We start from the raw sequence: 22,322 nt of genomic DNA, 5'->3' as shown, positions 1-22,322 counted from the left end.
GACAAGAAGTGATTTTCTGCATCACATGTAGCACTTGTTTTATTATTATTATTTAATTTGAAAAACTATTATTCATTTGTTTATTAGTAGTTACAGCAGGATTTCCATGCAGCCACTATGTCTTCCACCATGTCTCATTCCTACGCCACACATCTATTATTGTTCCTCTAAAATGTCTTGCAAGAACCTATAAAAGGGCTTTGGAAGAATAACTGTCTGTCCAGCAGCGGTGAAATGGTTCAGTTCCACTTCGCCACAGTTGGTTTGCGTCAGCATCTTTTGCATACAGATCAACTTTTCATTCACTTTAACATGGATAAGGAAGGAAACATTTAAAGAGAAACCCTGTGGCAATTACGTTTGATGCGACTGCGGTCAAATAAGGGAACTGTTACATTCACTGAGTGTCCTCCAACGTAACCAAACCACAAGTTTCTATTCTGATGCAGGTGAACAGCCTATAGATCCACTCTGACGTGTCTGTGGCTGGAAATGACCTCAAAATCTTCAGTAAAATGATGTAATATTCCAGAAGACCTTCATTTGTTGGCGGACAAATCCCAGGACACTTTTTTATTTTTTTTGAAGTTATACATCACTTACCACAATGCTGACTTACTCACTTTGGTTTTTGTAGAAAGACTTTATGCAATATGCTATGATACATGTTTTACATATATGATTCTTGGCATTGGAGTACTTTTTTCCCCTTTCTCTTATCCACCAAAATACCAAAGCAAATCCTTTGTACGTGAAAACATACTTGGCAAAAAAACAGAGTCTGACTTTGACAGCAATTACTTCCATAAGTGGTGTAGATTCAGAGAAAACCTCTTATTAGTGATGAATTTTCTACTTAACCAGCAATAATATTAATAAGATTATGCTCCAAATGAAAAGTGCAACAAGATTCTGTTACGAATTGGCAATATAAGAATAATTTTTATTATATTTAATTAAATAAGGTCTGCATTTCATTAACATCTCAAAGACAGTGACCAGGTCATCTTACAAATGTATGCTGAGCAGCAAACAGTTCAAATTCACATACATTTATTTTGGATTTTAAAAGAACTTCCACAGTTTTCATACAGATATATACATATGTTAGGCTGAATCTCATGGAAATGTGTATAAATGTTTTTTGGGGTTGTTTTTGATACAGTGAAATAGTTTTTGAAACTTCAAACCAACCTAAGTGAAGATTTACAAGCTTAGTAAAGGCTGATGGGTTTCTCGTTTATGATAAATCATCTAGTCTACCGGATGTTTTACAATCTGGAAACGCAAATGTTCTTAATGGCTTATGAATGATTTATTATAAATAAATACATTATTTATTAACAATAATATACTCACAATTTGTAGACCCTTTACAAAGGAAGTAAGCAAATACGTCCGGCACGCAAAAGTCTCCTCTTTGTTGCTATTGCTCTTCAGTCAACACTGCAGTTTTTCTTATGGAAATCTACATATCAAATTTATGAATAATGAACAACACATTTCTATATATCACTTTACAGTCACACCTACATAAACTTGTTTTCTGTAGTGATTCTGTTGTACTTTTTCCACAAGGGAAGAATGAAAATGTGTAATGGGTGGAAACCACTTATATGTTCCAGTATGCGTAAGAATCATTTTGTTTCTTGTAAACAAATGGTACTTAATTCCCTCAACTTGTTTACTTATTCGTTGTGAGTAGCATAGGTGTCGTTTACACTGGGGACGCTTTTTGAAATGGATGATTTTGTCCCCATCACTTTTTGAAAGCATTTGTTAAATAGCTTGCAACAAGAACAAACCTCGAGAAAGGTTTATTTGCACAATAGGAAAACGTGTAAGGCAATTTAAACATATAAAGATGATAACATCACACAAATTGATTGACTTTGGTTTTATTTTAATGTATGTATTTGGTTCTTTGTTACATTTTTGACTAGAATGAAAGTCATGCACTCATAGCCTACAGCACAGAAAAACTTAATAGAATAACAGGACTAGTAGATGGAGAATAACATTCAACAGTTTGAACTTAATGTTTGACTCTTTTAACCTCCTAATCCTCTTGTGTTGAGTCAAACGTGTATGAGTAATGACATGAGCAACCACCAGATGACACTCTTCCCTGTGACTGCCACCAGAGTTCAGCAGCACCTCACACCAGTTGAATCACCACTTTGTCTCTGATTGTGGTGAACAGCGCCCTCTAGTGGTTCACTGGTGTGTTACACTATGGCTATGGCTTCAGACAACAAGTTACTTTGATCACTGATCAGAAACAGATATCGCTCGCTTCAGACGGACCGGGCTGCCATGACGTCAGGCTGCAGGCTGCACGAGGTGGAGGAGGCAAAGGAGCAGTGCATGACGGTACAGAAGGGCTCATGGGTCCTGAGAGCCTCGGTCAGCAGACGCTGCTCCTCAGACAGAGAATCCACCTGCAGACAAAAAAAACAAGCAGAGATTTACTTATTTGTTGTAATCGTTGTCTATACTTGATTGTCTTTGCCTCTTTCTTATGTTTTTAACTGCTGTTTTAATGCTTGTTCATAGATAAAGTAGAGATTTGTTGTGTATCCTTATAGATAAAGTGTAGGCTACACTAATGAAGCAGAGAGTGGTGACTGCAGAAGCACACACAGCAAGAACATGGCGACGTAATCTAATTATAGCACAAAGAAATAACATCCATGATGAATGCTTTTAGTACAGCGCATATTATAGATACCTCTCTCCTCAGCTTTCTGTTCCTCTGCTCCAAAAGCTCACAGGCCTGGAAGAGAGGAGAGGAGAAAGAAAGGGAGAAGAGACGAAGAGAACATGAAGAGGTGGAAATGATGAGTGAATGTACGTTTTAGAGAGTTGAATTTTATATTTAGTGCAGATATACTTGTGACATATGCACTTGGGGACATGTGGACAGCGAAAACACTTGCAAAGTGTCTTCTGTGTCTCTGCAGAGGTTCTTAGTTTGAGAAAATAATCCCATATAATATCATCCGGGTTATCTCGCATTGTGGTTGAGGTGTAGCCCGACCAATACAATACAACCCCATTCTCTGAACCAAATGCTCAGTGGCCTAAACCCATTTGTAGAATCAGTCACTCTTTTGGCAAAACTCTAAACACATTCTCACTCATTAAAACTTATTTTGCACTGTGATGCACTTGTCTTGCAAAATGGTAAATAAATACGGCAAAAGTTAAACAAAACTACAACACAGTCATCTTTTACACACAACAACTCATAATTCTGCTCACTTGTTTCTAACGATGTGATCAAACCAATATGCGGGCAAGTCCCTGGCCAGCGTAGTGGCAATGTCACCCTTTGACCAGGCTATAAGTAAGGGACAGGTTCTCTACTGTCATTCAACCTTGGGGCCATGTAACACTGAACATCTTCTTACTTTTCTGGGTGGTCTTTGGTATATTGTGTTTGAGCGTGAGCAGAAGGATCATCAGCTTTCACTGTGCTTTCACTAAGCAAGCGGTTCAACATCAACCACCAACCAGTGATTTATAAATGTTCACCTTCAACCATACAGCTCTTACTTAAATCCGATAAAGGATTTTTTATCTGCCAGGTGGTGGAAGGACTATGACCGAAATTCATTTACTACGAAAATCTCTTACGGGCAATGGAATTGGCCTGTGGTGAGATAGGTGTGGAGTGTTGTTACAGTAAGGCTGCATCCAGCAGAGAGAGATCAGAGGGTTTTCCTCCTTTGCTTGGCAAGGGACAAGGTTGCATGTGATGTGGACGAAGTCTTCTGGCCAGATCAAGCACAAAGACGTGATTGACTTGACTTTTGTAATGTGCTGTGCATTACAGTTTTTTTTTTTTACAATTGCTTACACACTAAAATATTATATAACACACTGTCAGTGAAACCTTACACTCAGGGAGTAAAACTACAGCCCAGATCTGCACAACTATAAGCACATTCTCAGCCTCACACCTTTTGCAAAACACTAGACACAGTGATTTGCAAAATACTAAACACACGCAGGCTACTTCAGACACAAAAATCTAACACAAAGTCTCGTCTTTGCGATGTCAAGACATTGCCGTCTAGAATGCCACACCTTCTTGTTCATGCTTTCCACAAATGGTTTTGCTGAAAATAAATCATATCAGTATGCAGTACTGTGTGTGCTGTGTTTAGTCAATATATCCAATACTATCTGAAAAGTCAGATCCAGACTATTTCATTTAAAAAGTAGGAATTTTAAGTGTGTTTTAGATTGAGCATAGCAGTGTTTAACTGGTTCAAACAGAATGAGATCACTTGAACTGTGTCTGTGCTACACTGTGACAAAATCGGGTTTTTATAAATTCTTGTATATTTTTGAATGAAGTGTTTCATTTTGCAAACTATCTGAGTTGTTCTGCTACTTGTGTGAATAGTTGTGTGAATTGTGTGTAGTGTTTTGACAAAATGAGCCCTGCTTTAAAAAAAAGAAGAGTTTTCTTTGTTCTTTGGGCTTACAGTACAGTAGTATTTATATGCAAATGCTGAATATACAGATAATCAATACTGTATTACTTGGTTGTGATTACTATACTTTTTTAAAATAGGTTCTATGTGGTTCCTATATGCAAAAAAACATTTTCTGTAACTACATGCCCTGGATGCTGTGTTCTCAATTTTTTTGATATAGTGTCTAAAGAATGCTCTGTAGAGTTTTTCATATTGACTGGCTGTGTTATGTTTTGAAAGCATTGTTTGATTTTGCACATAAATTACTTGGTTTTGAGTGGATTGTTTGATTTTGCCAGAAGAGTCAGGGGTTTTGTGAATGTGGTTTAAAGATTAGGTTTTGTGTTAAAAGTTTTGAGAAAATGGATGGAACATCTTAAACATCTTAGCAATTGTGAAAAACTGTAAAATATCTCCTTTGACAACCCACAATTTATGACAATACATACAAGTAGTAGTATTTTTAACCTAAACCTAATTCTGACCTTAACCCTAATAAACAGTCTTTGTCTGGCAGTGAGGAACAGAAAAAGGTCTGCAATTAGTCCTTACAAAGGTGGAAGTACACGAGCATGCTCACGCACACACCTCATGCAGAAGGTCCGCTCTCTGTGTTTGCCTCTTCCGGCTCTTCTGGGCTGCAACTCTGTTCTTCTCTCTCCTCTTCAGCCTCCTGCCTCCATCTTCTGAACCCTTAGACAACAGATAAATTCAGTCTTCTATCCATCCACTCGCCAAGTCACACGTCTGTAGTTTAACCTTAGACCAATATATTTTAAAACATGTTTTGTATGCTTTATTGCAACCAGATATCATTTTCATTTGGCAGCAATGCATTCATATTAAATCTGCGCAGACACACACAACACTTTGTCAACATACTCCTCTTTGTCAGACACAAACCCTACTTGATTATGAGCCCTAGCGTTACTAAAAAAGATCACCAGAAGATGTTGCTTTAAACCTCTCATCTCTTGATATCTGACCTCCCTCTGCGACAGGGAGCAGGCTGCATTAGGAGCAAGCATTTCCCTGATGATAACACATTAAAGTTGTAATAAGAGCATGTTAGTGCGATCTTACCTCACATCCTTCACAGAGGTGGTTATTCGTGCTGTTGTTCTGATGATGGCAGGAAGAATCACAGTCTGACATCACAGATTTTTTAAAGCGTGCATTAAAGAGAGAAAAACAGGAGACACTTGTCTCCGTCTGAAAATAAAGCGTTATTTGTGAACTGGGCACAGTCCACTGAAAACAAACCAGACAGAAAACAGGCTGCGGTTTCACTTCAGCTTTCTTTTCACTTTTCAATTTCACTGCTGTTTTAGAAGAAGCAGGGAGGGCAATTCACATAAGTCACATGACTGAGGGGCCACAGTTGACCAGAACATTTATGGTTTCGGTCATCAACACATTGATGCACATCGTTTAACTGGGCGACATATTCCTTCATTACGCTGATCACAGGGCACTTTAGTTTATTCTGACTGAATACCAAATACACCATCCTGCTGCTGTAGTTATAAAGCAACTGTGTATTAATCCATGGCTAAAAATAGTCCCCAACAAATGCACTACTTCCTCCTGTTTGAGCAACATTTTGAGTAGGTACAAATGGGCTTGGGGCAGAGACATGCAGACAGGTCAGACATTGTTGAGAGATGGACAAACGAAATTATAGACTGCCAGACTCATTCTTTAAAAAGGGGTACATAACAGTGTGCATGTTGTAAAAAACAACAACTTTAATGTACCAGTAAATGTTTTTAAAGTAACCATACAGAAACAAACATAAACCAACAGGATATCTTTAAATATTTAAAAAGACATTTAAGCTGTCATAAAGTACAAATAAAGTAAATATGAGCCGGATAAGAACAGGATTCAATTGTCTTTTTTATGACTTCATCTGATTCAGTTTGGCACTAAAGATTATTACTTAATTCAGATGGCGTTATCAATTGCGAAACTCTCTGCGATTTCAAGGGCAAATTACATTCACATTAACTGTGACACACTGGTGTGTGCAATAAGAAAAATCCTCACCTGCCCAGTGGTGTAATTCAGTCGGCTGCTGGTGAATGCAATATGAAGAGAATCAAAAAGAAAGAAGGGGGTTGCTGCACACCACAGAAAAAAACCACGCAAATGGAAGCTCAAGCAACCAGTTTTGTGTCCGCTCGTCAGTTGGAGAACCTATCTCAGACGTAACCCTGTTCCACATTTCCCTGAAACATCTGTTTGGACTTCACTGTAGTGGATTATTTCTTTCAGCAGAAACTCTGTCTTCTCTCTTGTGGTTTGGAATGTATAGGGAATCATATTAATGTCATAGTATTGAAAGAAAAACTCTTTCCCTATGTTGAAAATTAATAAACCTCAAGAGTCATTTCATATGCAACCACTGGGTTATATTCTTTTAAAGAGCTGAGAAACAAAACTGTGCAGAAAAAAAACCACATTAGTCCATAATATCACACCATCTTAATTATTCTGGTGGTATTGGCTGGAGGAGGGCTCATTCTGGCGTGTCCTCTCCAACAGGTTTCTTCTTAGGCGACACATAGCAGTCTGTGGCTGCTGCTTCCTCTACGGCTCTCTTGATCGGCTGCCTGCTCCTCGTAGCTCCAGTCACAGGAGGCAAGGGAGCGTCTGATTGGCCGTTAACACCAAACACTTCTCTGTGGATCTCCAGAGTGGCGTGACTCGGCTTCATGTTGAGGACCTCACAGAGGCCTTCAGCTTGTTTCTGCAGAGTGTTGATTGACTACAGAAGAAAAAAAAAAAAAAAAACCTGTGTCGGTAAAGCATATATAAATCCATCTATATAATGTATATTTGCAGTAGCCAACGCAGGCCTGGTGCGTTAAAGTGTGCGTTACCTTTATGACCTGGATGGCCTGTTTCACCATCCCAGGAGCTGCTGCTGACAAATCGTTCATGATGCTCTCTGGTGAAACACACACAGAAGAACAGAATTGTTACACTTCGATATGTGCGTCATACCCTGAACACAGAACCACCGCACAACACAAAAATCAGTGGTTCTATGTTCAAAAATCACGTGACTTATGACGTCCAAAGCAGCAACTGCTTCATTTCCTGAACGAATCACCTGATTGGACCGCGAACCAATCAGGTGATTCATTGGCACCCCATCCCACGCAATTACTCCTTGCCATTGTTACAAAAGTACACCCAACCTATGCCATATTTTCGCAGTACTCGCTGCTTAATTACACAACACACAATCATCAATTATAATTTTTTGGTTATATTATTTAAAGGAGACCTATTATACTGCATTTCCAGTCCTATATTGTAGTTCTGTGACTCCTCTGTGGCAGTTTTGCATGATTCAAAGTAAAAAAAAAAAAGAAGGCATTTTCTATCTTATAATGGCTCATCATTCAGGCCCTCATTTCAGCCTCGATCTAAAACAAGCTCCAGATGTTCCTGTCTCTTTAAGCCCTCCCCCCTCCAAAGCCCACTGTCTTCTCTGACAGACAGACATCATACCGAGATTTTAGTAGAAAAAAACAGTTTAAAACAGAACATTCAGAACACGGGGATATCTGAGGTTTTGGCTAACAGGGATTTCTTTTAAAGACTTTATTATTATTATTATTATTATTTGAAGCTTTTGTCATGTTTAACATGAACATCTAACATGTAAAATTATAGAAATGCCAGAAAATATGAAAAAGCATAATAGGTCCCCTTTAAATACAACATGATATTCAGTCTTAATGTGTGTGCAGCAAAGAATTTCCAAAGATACTTTAAATCCAAGGGCGATCAAAGCAAAGATTCTTCACAGCTGAAGGTCTCTTCTAGAAAAGTAAACTAATTTCTCCAACACTGCTCATTGAGGTGCGTGCGTGCGTGCGTGCATGTAGTATATATGTAAATATAAGCCTCCTTGTCCACCAACTAGCTTGCCTAATTTGACTTCAGCCTTGCCACAAGAGGCCACTGTAACTGAAGCCTTGAGTAATGAACCCATTTTCGAAACAAATGGCTCAAGTTGTACAGTGCTTAAAAAAAGACAACGGACTATAAACAAGATGCACATGCACTCGCACAAAAGGTGAAGTATTACACATACACAAACTCCCAATGACACTCTGCAGATAAACCACATTATGATGTATCCACAGACAGGGGCTACATTTTTATCCACAACCTTGGCTCCATAGTCTCCTGACACTGACAAGGTGAACTTATTGATGCGTGCACAATATTTTCTGATTGGAGCTCCAGAAATAAAGTGTAAACTATTTTATATATAATAGTGACAATAGTTAGATAACGTCAACAGATCAAAGACATCACTGCTAGAACATTTAACTCTCAAATATGTTTGTCCTCGAGTATCTTTTCCGAACACCAGAGAACACTGAAATTAAAAATGTGTGTGTATAAATGATTAGAGGTAACAACCTTGATCGGGATCTTTAACCACCTCTTGAGGTTTGAGTGCAAGCTCGTACAGCCCCTGAAAAACAAACCGCAGATGTCAGAAAAGTGGACACATCAGCTCTGGGTTTCCTTTCAGTGATAATTAAGCCTGTATTGATCAAATACATATATAGGTTTTTGTCACTCAGCATTGTGTAATTCATATTATTTTATTTTCCGTTTTATCTAAATATTAACTCACAATGTGTGTAAACTTGATCAGTCATTTGTCTCAACATCAACCTGTGAAATTATGTTGTGGTAAAGGGCAGTTTTCCTCCCACTCAGCTGTGTGAAACAGAGACCACCCACACACTTTACTGCACATTATCAGACATAAACACAGACAAAGATACTGTGACACCCACCATGAGTTTACGTTCAGCTTTGAGGGACTGAACCACGTGAGGCAGGATCTTTCTTGGGTAAGTACTACGCCTCCTGGTGGTACCAACAATGGTGTCATCCAGCTGGCTTTCCAGATCAACAGCCTCATCCTCTGCTGAGTGTGTAAGTGGTGGAAGGACGAGAAACTTAAGCTTTATTTTACACAACATGAATTTATGACAACATGTTTTGCTGGTTACGGATTTAAGTGGCACCTTCAACGTCAGGAGCCGCCTCCCAAGACTGTCCGTTCACCAACACGTTGTCCTGAACAGCCGCCTCAAAGTTCTGTGCACATACAAACAGAGTTCAGTTCACATCAAACAAGGTGTCCATAATACAGCTGCATTGTTTCTCGGCCTTCAACTAAGCATTATTGTTTTTTTAATTGATGCAAATTGGGATCATTTTCTCCAATCAATATTTTGTTTTGAGATATTCCGGTTAACATCAGACAAAGAAAAACAGCACATTCACACAACTAAAAGGTTGGAATTAAAGAACATTTGGCGGTTTTGTTAAATACAAACAAACAACCTGCTCAATTAATTGATTATCAAAATAGTTACAGATTGGCAAAGTTGTTTAACTGACACTAATACATTATTGTGACATTTGTCAGATATGCGACCCAGTAAATATCGACAGCCATCTTTTATCTACTCCCCAAGCCTTGGATGCACCATTATCTATCTGTACAGTGCAAAAACATCATTCAGGAATTCTGCAGAATCAAGAAATCATAAAAAATTGCTGTTAATATAATAAGTTTTATTAATTTATTCCATGTAAAAGCTGCGGTATTTTAACTGGAGTCTGGATCTGTGGTTGCAAATCGCCTGTTGCCCCCATATTCCTGCTCAAAACCCGCTGCTACAATTATTATTAGTAGTCTAGAAGTAGTACTTTTCTGTACCACTACTACTTTTGCTGTTTGGAATTGAACATGTTAATTTAAGTAATTAAGTAATTAAGTAAGTAAGTAAGTAAGTAACTTTATTTAAAGAGCACATTTCAAGAGCAGAACGTCACAATGTGCTTCATAAAAGAAATAAAGCAGCCGATACAGACATAAACAAAGACTTCGGGAAGAATAAATCACCATAAAATAGAGATAAATAAAAAATAAGAGTAAATAGAAAATTATATTAAGGCTTGTCTAAATATGTGGGTCTTGAGCTGCTTTTTTAAAAGGTGTCAACAGATCTAAAGTCCAAAGGGAGAGAGCTACAAAGTTTAGGAGCCACACACCATGATCAGAGGACCTTAGAGACATGCTGGTAATAAAGAGCTACAGTAGATCTCTAATGTAAACGTGCCTACAGAAACATGATAAGTTAATTAGCAGTCTTCCTAACATGCATTGTTTGAGGGTTAAAACTCTCTAAAGACCCTCTTTTTAGTAGTTTAAAGAAAACGTGCATGAAGGAGAGTAAATTTCTTCAACAGGAGCAGCTGCTGGAGCAGGTATAAGTGACTCTGAGAAACACAGGAAATGGAAATGGGAAGCTAGTTTGTCTGTTGACTGACTGAATGGTTGTTGATAAAAATTAATATCTTACAATTATTGAACTTCTTTTCTCAAGATCAGTGAACTTCACTCATTTGGTTTTACATTTTCAAAACTCAAACTTTGAAGTAATTATATCAACTAAACTTTAAACTGTTCACAATGTAGGAACTCAGTTTCTTACAGCTATTTTAATGTGTTGTTTGTAATGTGAGTGTTTAGTGTTGATTAGGCAAGCCATTATACTAGCTGTCTGAGTTTAGTGTGCTGCTTGGTTAACTGTAAAACAACTGTTGTACTACCAGTTATGTATTCTACTTTCATGCTTGTGGGACACATCATGTTTTCTATCTTAATACTTCTTATTGTGTTTTGTGGTGAAAGGATGTTTCTTCCAGGCATTACAGAGGGACAATGAAACTCATTTGATACCTTTGTTAATCTAGTTTTCTTGTCTTCACATATAAAATGCCAGCTTCTAGTATAACCTCTTAACCTCAATACGACATGCGATCAGGAAACCAAACAGGAACATAACGATAAAACTAAATCTCTTATTAGGTAGATTTTAACTGATGCGTTTTTACCTAAACAAATCAACTGGTTTGCCGGAAATTCAAAGTAGAGACTGTTGTCAAATAAAGTGCTGCATCTATCACCTTTAAGCCGAAATCATCTATTGATCCTAATAAATGTTTTAATTGCCTTTAATTGTGTTTTTGCTGGCGTGTGTGTATGTTGACAGCAACGTAAACATTAAATACAAGATTTTTCGCATTGGGTTCGGTGTGGGATTCTCTTTGTCGCACAGAGAAACGACAGAACTTTGCGCAGTTGTCGTAACGTAAAGAAAGTCTTGCTAAAACAACACTCGTCGGTCTACTGCTACTCGAATAGTTTGATAACAGTTAATAAGATGACAACAAGATGCGAACAATCAGACCCACCGCCAGCAGCTCCTGCAGTAAAACTTGCTTCGTCTCCTCTGCAACTTCCGGCTGTCCGTCGAGAGCTGTCTTCAAAATATCTTTGTATTTATTTATTTGCATGATTACTTCTTTCTTCGACGTTACTTGGACTCTGTATTCCTGATTTGTTTCATCGCTGGGTAAGGGTTCACTCTCTACATGCTCCATCTTTACCGCCAACTGTGTTTATAATTTTTTGACTCAAACCGGAATTTAAATGTGAAGCTTCCTGGTCCGACTGCCAATGTTAGCCCCGGAACAACTCCGGCATCGTGTTCCGCTTAGCTGTGTTAGCCAAGCACCGGAAGATTGCTAAAAATTGCTAAATGGTGCAGCTTTAAAAATAGTTTGCGCTTATTTTTTGAATTTTTAATGGAGCATGGCTTCGTTGACTGTCACTGTCATATAGCAGCCCGTGAGTTTGAAGAGGTAGGCAGTAAGTAACGTAACTAAACAATATGTATTTCACCCTTTTTAACAGTAAAGTTAACTGTTAACGTTACACCAGTTGTAACTTAGTCTACTTGGAAGTTAAACTGTGTAAATCACCAATAGTCCTTTTTTAAATTATAAAATCTGTATGTAAGTAAATTAACTTAAGGTTACACTCAATGCTATCATTTACAGTCTAATTGCAGTTGTTAGTTATCCTGTTTTTCAGTTTTTGATTATTTCACTTGTGTCTTATCAGTTTACAAACAAACATATAAATAAACGGTATTTTTTTATTTGTAGGATCTGAGGGATGTGATCCAGAGGACCACAGAGGTGAGTAATCAGAATATGTACAACACAATGGCAGTTCACAAAGAACACACTTCTATTCAGTAACTTTATGAAAGCAGTCTGAAAGGAACAGATAATGTTAAAGGGAATTTAAGTTTGCTGCTGGCTAAACCTTATGATTTACAGACTCTATAGTATAACTGAGCAATATGGCTGAAAACCACACAGTTGTAAATATTTACCGATCACCCATAACATTATGACCACCAAAACAGCCATGGCCCGTTGAGGCGTGGACTCCACTGTGAATGCACTGTATGTTTTGACACCTTTCTATCAGAACCAGCATCAATTTTTTCAGCAGTTTGACCTACAGTAGCTTGTCTGTTTGGATCGGACCGCGTGGGCCAGCTTTCGCTCCCCACATGCATCAGTGAGCCTTGGCCATCCATGGCCCTGTCTCCGGTTCACCGGCTTTCCATCCTTCTAATAGGTGCTGATCACTGCAGACCGGTTTGGAGATGCTCTGACCCAGTCGTCTAGCCATCACAATTTGGCCCTTGTCAAAGTCACGTGTTTCCTACTTCTATCAAATGAACTATGAGGACACAGGGTTCATTTGTTCCATAATATATCCCACCCACTGACAGCTGCCTTGGCACTGAGATAATCACCTTCCCCTGTCAGTGGTCATGATGTTATGGCTGATTGGTGTTTGTTATTGTTACTCAAATAGATTGTTTAATAATGATGTATGTGGTAAGACTGATGTTATTAATCTCTGAAGGAAAAGAGCTGTGTGTGTGTGTGTGTGTGTGTAGGCTGGGGTAAAGACTCTGGTTGCAGTTACAGAAGAAGTCGGAGAGTTTGCCAGAGTTCTGCAGCTGCAGGAGCGGTCTGTATGTCCTCTATGTTATATAGTCACTCCTAGAACATACTGTATTAAAGCAGGAAGGACTGATTTAGTAAATAAAAAAAAAAAAGATTTTGTTTCTTTTAAAAACACATTTTGATAATATAAAGGGGAAGTTTTGAAATGATAATGAAATAAAATCAGGGGGAAGAAATTCGAATTACAGATTTGTGCAAATTCAAATAAATTACCACAATAAATGATTCAAATAATTAATTCATCAAAAATGAATAAAAAAATATGTGTTTAAGGTAAATTTCAAAAACAGATATTCATGTATAATGCACACATTTTCTGTGTGATCCACCGACCCCATATACATAAACATGTTATTTTGTATTTTTGTAGTCTGTTATATGTTTTGCAGATCAACGCCAGGGTAACAGTAACTTTCAGATCTTGTGTAAATATACGTGCTCACTGAAGTCAAAGTTACACATTGTAAAGAATAAAACTGTTTACATTGTCCCATACATCTGCTGTCAGCTGGATAGCATTGTGTTTATTGTTCAGGATGTTCCTGTCAAATTATTTTCTCACAGTTATCCAGATGTTGTTGCTCCGTGTTTTGGTATCCATCCGCTGCAGGGCGACGGGGGCCCCGAGCAGCGCAGCGTGAAACCTCAGGTAGCAAAACATTCTGCACCTCATCCATTGTTTTACTTGACAGATTCGGAGAAAATGTGCAGTGTGTAGTGTAACTCATCTATGAGACAGAGCGAGGGAGGGTATGTTTCTGAGGCCTAGATGAAGGTGTGTTTATTTCTTCTAGAAAGTGGTATTGAAAGTACAAAAATGTATACAACATTTCTTATACAGTAACTTAGGTACAACAATAGAAAGCTTTGTTATAATAATGTCTTTTATCTTGCTGATAGGTCATTTCCCATAAGGCCAAAGTTCCTCACTAGTAAAATGATATACGTTCTTTTTAAAGAGTAATTTTAGTATTTTTCAAACTGTATCCTATTTTTATATATTTTTGGGTTGAAATGACAAAAAAAAAAGTTTAGGAATCGGTGCAGTAGATGGCTTCAGCCGGCAATGACACAGGTTATAGACACTGGTGGAAATCTAATGCCTAATCTAATCTAAAGTGGTAAAATCAGAAAGTCGATCAGCTTGTTTGAAGTTAACATTAAAGTAATGTGCAAATCTGACCCTCTCCAGACCCTCTGTGATGAACTTTCTACATACCTGTCATATGTTGATGGTTAAATAACTACTGTGGGGTTACAGTGGCGGTGTTTAAATTAAACTAAATCTATCTTGCAGCTCTTAATGGAGATGTATTTTCCACAGGACCTGGATGCCGCCTTGCCACAGTTCTACAAACACAGAGAACGCCTCATCGCTATAGGAGAGGTAGACTACTCGCATACATACTCACACAAGTTTGTACTATATACCAGTTGGACCAACACTGACATAAGACATTACCTAGCCGCTTACCCTGACCTTAACTAACTTTAGTCCATCTGCCTCCATATGCCACTCTTTAACTAAGCCTTTTTCAAACCTCTACCAACCTATTTCAAATTAGTATCTGCTTTACTTTCTACAAGACAATTTCAAACTAAACAGGAAACAAGCTGAAACACACAGACCCAAAAAAACAGGCCCTCAGACCAAAACCGTGACATTAGGGTTCATACCATGGACATAATTTTTTGTTTTAAATGTTGACTGCATTTGTTCTGAGCAGCTGCATGTTACTGACCACAAAAGTGTTTTGTTCAACCTGTTTTTTAATTTAGATTATGTGCCCAATAAACATGTAAATTGTTTTCAAATTGCTTCTCAGCTGAGAAGTTTTCGGCAGCTTTTGACTCGAGCACGCTCGTCCCAAATGACACCATTTGTTGTTTCCGGCGTAAATGTCATAAAAGCTTCACAATTTATTACGAAGTCCTTTTTAACAGAGTTTAGCAACACAATTAAGGATGTGAGGGCTTCTTACTTTGCCAACCTAATTTCTTCCGGTTTATGTTTTATTGTTGTTTCTTTACTATTTCCATTGTCTTCTAATATTTTTCTCCTGTAAAGCACTTTGTGACCTTGCTCTGTGAAAGGTACAATATTCACTTTACTTACATACTTACTAATCTTTCTTATTAGGAAAAGTTAATGAACACAGTCACAGTCATGCGCTTACACAATCACACACCTCTCTAATGCTGTAGATCCCCGTGTTGGGGAATGTGTGTGTTTGCCCGAGCAGATTTCAGGCACCAGGGTCTAAGTCAACAATCCCACACTCCTGTTTCCATAACTGTTATCAGGTTGCAAGCACGGCGAGGTCCACCCCATGCTCCGCACATTGGAAGTGACACATTTTAATTAATGTATGACTCTATAACCACTTTTTTTCACATGCATTTTACCTGCAAATGTTCTGACAAGTTCTCTTTCCTCCTAAACTGAGCAGTAGACTCGAGACTTGGACTTCAGTCAAATGTCTGTCATAAAATGACGACTTCAGACTTGACAGATTGTAAAGACCTTTGAGGCAAATTTGTGATTTTGGGCTACATAATAAAACTGACTTCACTTAAGTGGAACTTAACTTCTGAAACGTGACACCAAAAGTCTTGATTTGACACAAGGCTAGAAAGTAAAAACATTAAAGTCTGAAGTTCTGACCTTTTAAAAATAAAATAAAAATGATCCAACAAAATCAAAAATAAAGACAGCACTAGCCGTTGGATAGCTTACCATGCCTTTTTAATTGTTATTGGAAGGGCCTGGTCTTAGTTTTATACAAATACACATTTTAAAGCAAAATTTTCACATTTTAATGATCAAAAAGTTGCGTACACTAGCTGTACACCAGATGGCTTCAGTTGGCAGCCATTTCAGGCACCAGATTTCAGAGTGAGAAGAATCCTTGAGCGAGACTTCTTAGTCAAAAGGTGTCACCAGGAGTTTCTCGTAGGGATGCTTTCCATTATGTTGTCAGACAACTGGTATCGCAGTATGAGCCTGTTGGTGGTAAAGAGAAGCACTTTTTGTGGATGTGATTTTGACAGGCGTAATTCCCCCGAAGGAAAACATTGCAGCCACTGCAGCCGGTTTGCCACCAAAATATGTGAACATAAGGCCCAGGTTTATAAATACCCAAATGGTCCTTTAAAGACTTGCATTTGATTTGCAATTAACAAAACATGTTTCAGCTTTTAAAAAAGACAAAACATATTCTTGAACTTTATCTTCCACAATCTAAGATAATTGAGTTTCTTCTTCTGTACTGGAACATTTGAACACCTTGTCGGTTTAATAAAGGTAAAACTTTACAAGAATTTTACAAGAAAATGACAACTACAGTAGGGCTCCTATGATACGCTAACAATGTGAGATATGATGAGTAATAGCGTTGTCTACTTTTGTTTCCAGATTGGTTTAGACTTCACACCGTGGTGTGCTCCCACTCAGCAGGACCGAGATGACCAGATGAATGTCTTCATTAAACAGCTCAACATCGCCAAGGAGCTGGACCTACCTGTGTGAGCACAACAGAAGAGAATAATATACAGTTGAACCGTAGCTGGATATTAAATCCTTCAAGACAATATACCACACGAGACTAGAATACGAACTATTTCAGTCCACTTAAATGTAGTGATTATGTTCATTGTAATATTCTTTTGATACATCAGTGCTTCTTATTAATTTTTTAACCTGAGCCCTTTTCAGTGGCTGCTTTGTGTGTGTGTGAAATGCAATAGGTTTATTTTAGCACAATAGTTAATAAGAATAAATGGCAGCAGCAGCTGAAGTCATCATCACATTCAGCACACAGAGGAGGTTCAGTTTCTAAAAAAGATAGCTGTAGCCACGTAAACACCATACACATGAAAAGTCCCACAGTGCAGTCTCTACAGGCTCAGTCATCAAGTTGGATACAGCCTGCAGTTGTACGTTTTCATTGATTGTCCTGCTGCTGAACCAAGAGCTTGGTTTGACTTTATTTGAATCTTGTTTGCATAGAAGCGCGTGATTAGAAAATGTGCTGCCACCACTCAGCAAACATGGTCATTTTCAAGCACTCATTGTCCACAAGGGATGCGTGAGTGACTGAGTGTCATGAGAGGCTGTAATGGAGACCAGGGGTACCTGAAATAGTTAACTGAGTGTTTAGGTGGGGATTATTGATAAAGCCAGGAGCCATACACATTCTTGTTTTTGTTGTTTATTTGAGTTTTTAGATGTTTGGTGGCCTTCTTTGCTGCGAGTGGGGGGTTGGGGAGGCGCAGGGGGGTTTGGCCATCCTGCCTGTGTGTAAAGAAATCTCAATCAGTAATAGTCAAGGTTCACAACATAGTATTGAGTGATTGTACTCCATTCCAGTTAGTTATCAAATTAGTTTAAACAGATAAAGCAAACAATGGTAGTACTTGCTCAGCAGGGGGCGGAGGCAAAAGAGTGCGGTAGGCCCAAGCACCTGCTTAAGAGTAACAGTAACAGGAGTAAACCTTGAAGCTGAGTCGGGGGACCTCAAGAATGCTGATTTATGTGATTATTTTGAGTGTATGTGATTGATTTGTTGATAGAAATTTGTATTTATATAAATACCTAAGTACTTTTACCCACTTAATTACCTGCAGGAGGGAGTGTATATAAGGTAGCTAGTTGCTTTCACTGTAAGTTTGTTGCTGGTTGGTGTCTCATCTTGTCTGTATGGAAGACAATAAATGCCACGTTTGTGCTTCGCATTTTACCTCCGTCGCATGTTTCTCACTGGAAAAAACTTAAAGCCACCACCGGGCCATCGGACAAAGGCATAGAGTGGAAAAACAAAATAATGATAACAGATTAAAGTAAAAATTATACTCCCCAAATTTCACAAATTACTTCTTAAAATCCACCCAATTTCTACTTTCAAATCTCACTGACTGCCGTGATGATGATGACACTTCGTACTTCCTGTTTTCTGCACAGAAACGTCCACTCACGATCAGCTGCTAAGGTCACAATAGCGACAATGAGAGAACACGGTGGGTGTCCCGCTTCATTCTGTCATGTACTTTTACATGGCTGCAAAACAGACATTTTGATGTCCCAATTTTTCTGATTTTTCCGTCAGGTATCAGTCGAGCTCTGCTTCATAACTTTGCGGGGAAGCCATCGGTAGCTCTGGAAGGTGTGAAGGCTGGATACCTCTTCTCCTTTCCACCTGCTGTCTGCAGGAACCAAGAGGTTGGTATAATTTCACATCTTTCATGGGTATGATCATTTTGAAACGGATGTACACTTTATGTAACCAAAAATGACTGAAGTTAATATGTGTGAATGCACCCAAATGAGTGAATACATCATCATCAGAATGGTCTTTGATCCCATATGAGCGATCAGCTGTTGCATGTGTACAAAGTACAACTTTGTCTGCATTTTTGCTAAATCCATAAAGCGTTAACTGAACTTTGACTCATCTGCAGTCATATAAAACATACAGTTGTATGTATAGCATACAAGTATAGTAGGATCTCACGGACACTATGCACTCTGGGTAAAAAAACACCCAATAGAATACATACTATTTATTAACAGTACTGTAGGAGATGCTGTGTAAATGAATAGTGTGATTGAAAGTAATAGAAACGTTATAAGTTATAGTTTTAGTGACAGTGCTAGTTTTTTAACCAATTGGTTAGAGAGTAGAACTAAAATAGCTATTGTTAGAGAGGTATTACTCATAGTACTACTACTAGTAGTAGTAGAAGTTGTTGTACTTGTCGTAGCAGTAGAAATAGAGGTTTTGTAACAGTAGTGTTGTAGTTTAACCAGTTAACATCTTGGAAGTGCTTGTGTTGTGATAGTAGCAGTAGTATAAGTACACTTTATATGTACCTATGGTAGTAATAGCAATATTAGCGGTAGTAATATTAATTGCGTTAGCAGTACCACAAAATATTTTCCTTGAAATGTATAGTATAGTAAAAAGTATTGTGTTTTGATGAAGGAAGTTTGTGTTTTCACCACTGTATTACAATTGTGCTGTTGATTTCATTAACATGCTGTCACAAATAATTCACATAGCATTCATTTTTAATAGTGTATCTATTAAAAATATAGTCTCATGTTTAACAGTGGTAAATGACTCAAAAGCAAGGAGGGCAAAGCTCAAAGACACAATGTCTAAACAATATTCCACCATTCCTAAATTAAAGATGAGAAGAAAACAATGTCACCTGTAGTGGAAGATGGAGAGTGAATCTGCTGTCCTGACTTTAGTTGCGTAAGTTACTTTAGTTGAATTATAATAAGGATAACAGAGTGTGTAACGTTAGTTTTAATACTGTCATACAGAGAGACAAACTGATCAAGCAGATCCCACTGGAACACATCTGTCTTGAAACTGACTCTCCTGCACTGGGGCTCAACAGGCATGTAAGTTTCAAATGATCAAAATTCATCATGTTTAGACACTGTAACACAGCAGCATCTCCTCTGCAAATGTTTTTATTTCATCTCTTCCTGTTCCCTTATATCTCTCAGGTGAGGAATGAGCCCAGTAACATTGTTGTGTCCTGCCGGTACATCGCTAACGTCAAAGGTCTGTCGCCACAAACTGTTCAGCTCGTCACCGCACAAAATGCATACAGACTTTTCCCCAAGGCTAACAGGTGCTAACCATAGACTTTATATAAAAAGGTGCTAACACTCACATATACACGTTTCTGAAGTGTAAGGTTTGGCCTGATGGCGGCGCATGATGAAACTTAAAGTAGAGGATTTATGCTCTGTCGGGGTCGGCTTATCAGGTTTAGCTCCACACTTTCATTTCATCACTTTACCAGGCTCTGCTGCTCAGCTGTGTTATGGGCTTCATACTAATCTTAGCCTGCTAACAAACATTTGTATCACATGATGTTTCTAATGATATCATGTTAGCATGCTATATTAGCATTTAGATCGATGAACAGCTTGGGCTGACAGTTTTGTCATTAGTTTTTGAGGTGTCGCACATGTGGAACTTTTGACCTGTTAGTGGCTCCAAAAGAAACATCAAGAACTAAAGACTCATTAAGATTCATCTTGATCATCAGTGGTTGCCAAATGTCATTTTTTTATTATGACAGTAGTGGCTGAAATCTTTCAATCTGGAACAAAGTTAGACATTAAGTCAAATTTCACAGCAACATACATACTAGTTAATTTTTAACTAAACAGGCGATAGGTGGGAAAAAAAATGCAAATCTTCAAGGCAAAGAGCAAAACTTATAAGACCTTGAACTCAACTGTGATGACCAGCGAATGATAGATGGATGTTGTATTATGATGTATTCTGTTCTCTGTTTGTGGAAATAAAAAACTGAAAGTTGTGTTCAGGTCCCAGGTGTATTTGTTGTATTAGGTTGTGCACAGTCTTGTCAGGCTGCAGCCGTCTACACCAAGTGTGATTTATCTGGAAGAGAAGAAAAGAGCCATTACAGACTAGTTGATTGTTTTGTTAATCTAGTATAATGACATAAACCATCAAGATAATCTGAAAACATTTCAATGTTTTGTATTCTAAGTGGTGCATTATTATCATCATTATTATGTTTTTTATTATATTTTTCTGCATTGAAACAAGTACTGAGAGCCAGGAATTGACAGCCACCTGCAATACAGCCACCTGAATGCAGAAACAGTGTTATTTTGAAGGTCATCCAGTAAATAATTTGTGTATTGCATAACTACTCTAACTTCAAACATCTCTCTCATTAGTTTTCCTCTTATTAGCTTAGGCTAATTAAAAGAAATACAGTCTCCCCACTTCTAAAGGATCTAAACAAATATCTCAGCATGGCTTTGAGTTCCATCATGAATAGTGCATGAAATAATGATAAGCCTATAAAATGACAATCTATAAATGTGTGAAATATCTGGTTGGAGTCCCTGTGGGAATGCTGTATAGGACTATAGTTGATTTTGGGCAATACCTCCATCGAGGCCGTCAGAAGTGCCTATTAATTATGGAAATATTGTAGAAATTGACAGAAAATGCGATAAACAACACACGTTGCAACTTCCCATGGAGACATGTTTACAAAATTATTTCAGTAAAATCTTCAAACAAGCCTTCTCACAGCTCTCTTCGAAGTGCCTTCTCTCGGCGAGCTTGGCGGGGGGCGGCCCCTCTCTGCAGGCCGCCCTGCGCTGCGGTCCGGCGGTCAGAGCGGTGACCAGGACCGGGCTGGTCCGCAGGTGACTCCGGTAATGTCTCCTCTGGGTCCTCTCCCAGGACTGCCGGGGGTTCATCTCCACCTGACACCATGTCTCCCTCCGCAGGTTCAGCTCCAGGAGAGCCCGCTCTTCAGGTTCGGACATTGTTTCTTTTTTTTAATCTTTATCAGGCTGTGTTTTGGGGGTATTTTCTTCTATCAACAATCATCCAAGTGTATTCAGTGTGTTTCTCCATGGCAACGGGAAACCTGATGAAGCCTCCTGTGTGCCAAAGATCTTTTATGTTTGAGGAGATGAGTTACTCTGTCGATAGCTAACACACATGGGTAGCATCTACAAAGTTTCTTGGTGTCTTTTCAAAAGTTGGACCTTTGAGAAACTTTTACCCGTGTGATATTGTGTGTGTGTGTGTGTGTGTGTGTCAGTCACTTGCAAAAGTGGCAGGATTCATCACACTTTCCACTGAGAGAAAATTCTTTCTCTCTTGATACCTGAAAATAGAGACGGAGTGAGAGCTCACTCTTCTCCTGTCCAACCATAGAAAGTCACATTTATTGTGGCCTCAGCAGAACAACACTGTAAAGATTATTCTGTTGCTACTTACTAAGTTGAAAGATTTATATCCGTTCATTGAAACTTTTTGATGTCCTTCTTTGGACTTTTCATTCAGAATATTGGATTTGATATTAATATAACAC

The 22,322-nt window shown here is 38.4% G+C and overlaps 4 protein-coding genes across 6 annotated transcripts; 1 reads left to right on the top strand and 3 right to left on the bottom strand.

The window, feature by feature from the left end:
* Positions 1-1,886: 1,886 nt before the first annotated feature.
* On the bottom strand, positions 1,887-5,765 carry batf3 (basic leucine zipper transcription factor, ATF-like 3). The gene is made up of 4 exons (XM_038726596.1): positions 5,571-5,765; positions 5,076-5,180; positions 2,732-2,776; positions 1,887-2,441 (listed from the first exon to the last, which is right to left on the bottom strand). Exons 1-4 carry the CDS (start codon positions 5,640-5,642, stop codon positions 2,298-2,300), a joined length of 366 nt encoding a protein of 121 aa, XP_038582524.1. The 5' UTR covers positions 5,643-5,765; the 3' UTR covers positions 1,887-2,297.
* A 583-nt stretch (positions 5,766-6,348) lies between these two features.
* On the bottom strand, positions 6,349-12,021 carry nsl1 (NSL1 component of MIS12 kinetochore complex). Of its 2 annotated transcripts, none has more exons than XM_038726582.1 (6): positions 11,796-12,021; positions 9,554-9,626; positions 9,320-9,450; positions 8,934-8,988; positions 7,373-7,440; positions 6,349-7,257 (listed from the first exon to the last, which is right to left on the bottom strand). In XM_038726582.1, exons 1-6 carry the CDS (start codon positions 11,982-11,984, stop codon positions 7,009-7,011), a joined length of 765 nt encoding a protein of 254 aa, XP_038582510.1. In that variant the 5' UTR covers positions 11,985-12,021; the 3' UTR covers positions 6,349-7,008. The 2 variants fall into 2 exon arrangements, with proteins under 2 accessions (XP_038582510.1, XP_038582509.1); XM_038726581.1 differs by having other exon boundaries at positions 9,320-9,453; positions 11,796-12,020.
* A 63-nt stretch (positions 12,022-12,084) lies between these two features.
* Positions 12,085-20,777, top strand: tatdn3 (TatD DNase domain containing 3). Of its 2 annotated transcripts, none has more exons than XM_038726580.1 (10): positions 12,085-12,245; positions 12,552-12,584; positions 13,364-13,437; positions 13,998-14,082; positions 14,758-14,820; positions 16,849-16,958; positions 18,394-18,449; positions 18,539-18,651; positions 19,762-19,838; positions 19,951-20,084. In XM_038726580.1, exons 1-10 carry the CDS (start codon positions 12,189-12,191, stop codon positions 19,952-19,954), a joined length of 672 nt encoding a protein of 223 aa, XP_038582508.1. In that variant the 5' UTR covers positions 12,085-12,188; the 3' UTR covers positions 19,955-20,084. The 2 variants fall into 2 exon arrangements, with proteins under 2 accessions (XP_038582508.1, XP_038582507.1); XM_038726579.1 differs by having other exon boundaries at positions 12,086-12,245; positions 19,762-19,842; positions 19,951-20,777.
* LOC119908741 (spermatogenesis-associated protein 45-like) lies at positions 20,723-22,024 on the bottom strand. The gene is made up of 2 exons (XM_038726597.1): positions 21,528-22,024; positions 20,723-20,860 (listed from the first exon to the last, which is right to left on the bottom strand). The coding sequence occupies exons 1-2, from the start codon at positions 21,766-21,768 to the stop codon at positions 20,841-20,843; spliced, it is 261 nt and encodes an 86-aa protein (XP_038582525.1). The 5' UTR covers positions 21,769-22,024; the 3' UTR covers positions 20,723-20,840.
* Between the last annotated feature and the right edge of the window lie 298 nt (positions 22,025-22,322).

This window comes from Micropterus salmoides, unplaced genomic scaffold (assembly GCF_014851395.1).
Source record: "Micropterus salmoides isolate LMB-PRFRI ecotype aquatic unplaced genomic scaffold, ASM1485139v1 Ms_hic_scaffold_18, whole genome shotgun sequence".
NCBI classification, from domain to species: Eukaryota; Metazoa; Chordata; class Actinopteri; order Centrarchiformes; family Centrarchidae; genus Micropterus; species Micropterus salmoides.
The sequence above is the reverse complement of the archived record's forward strand: the minus strand, read 5'-3'. Positions and strand labels throughout refer to the sequence as shown.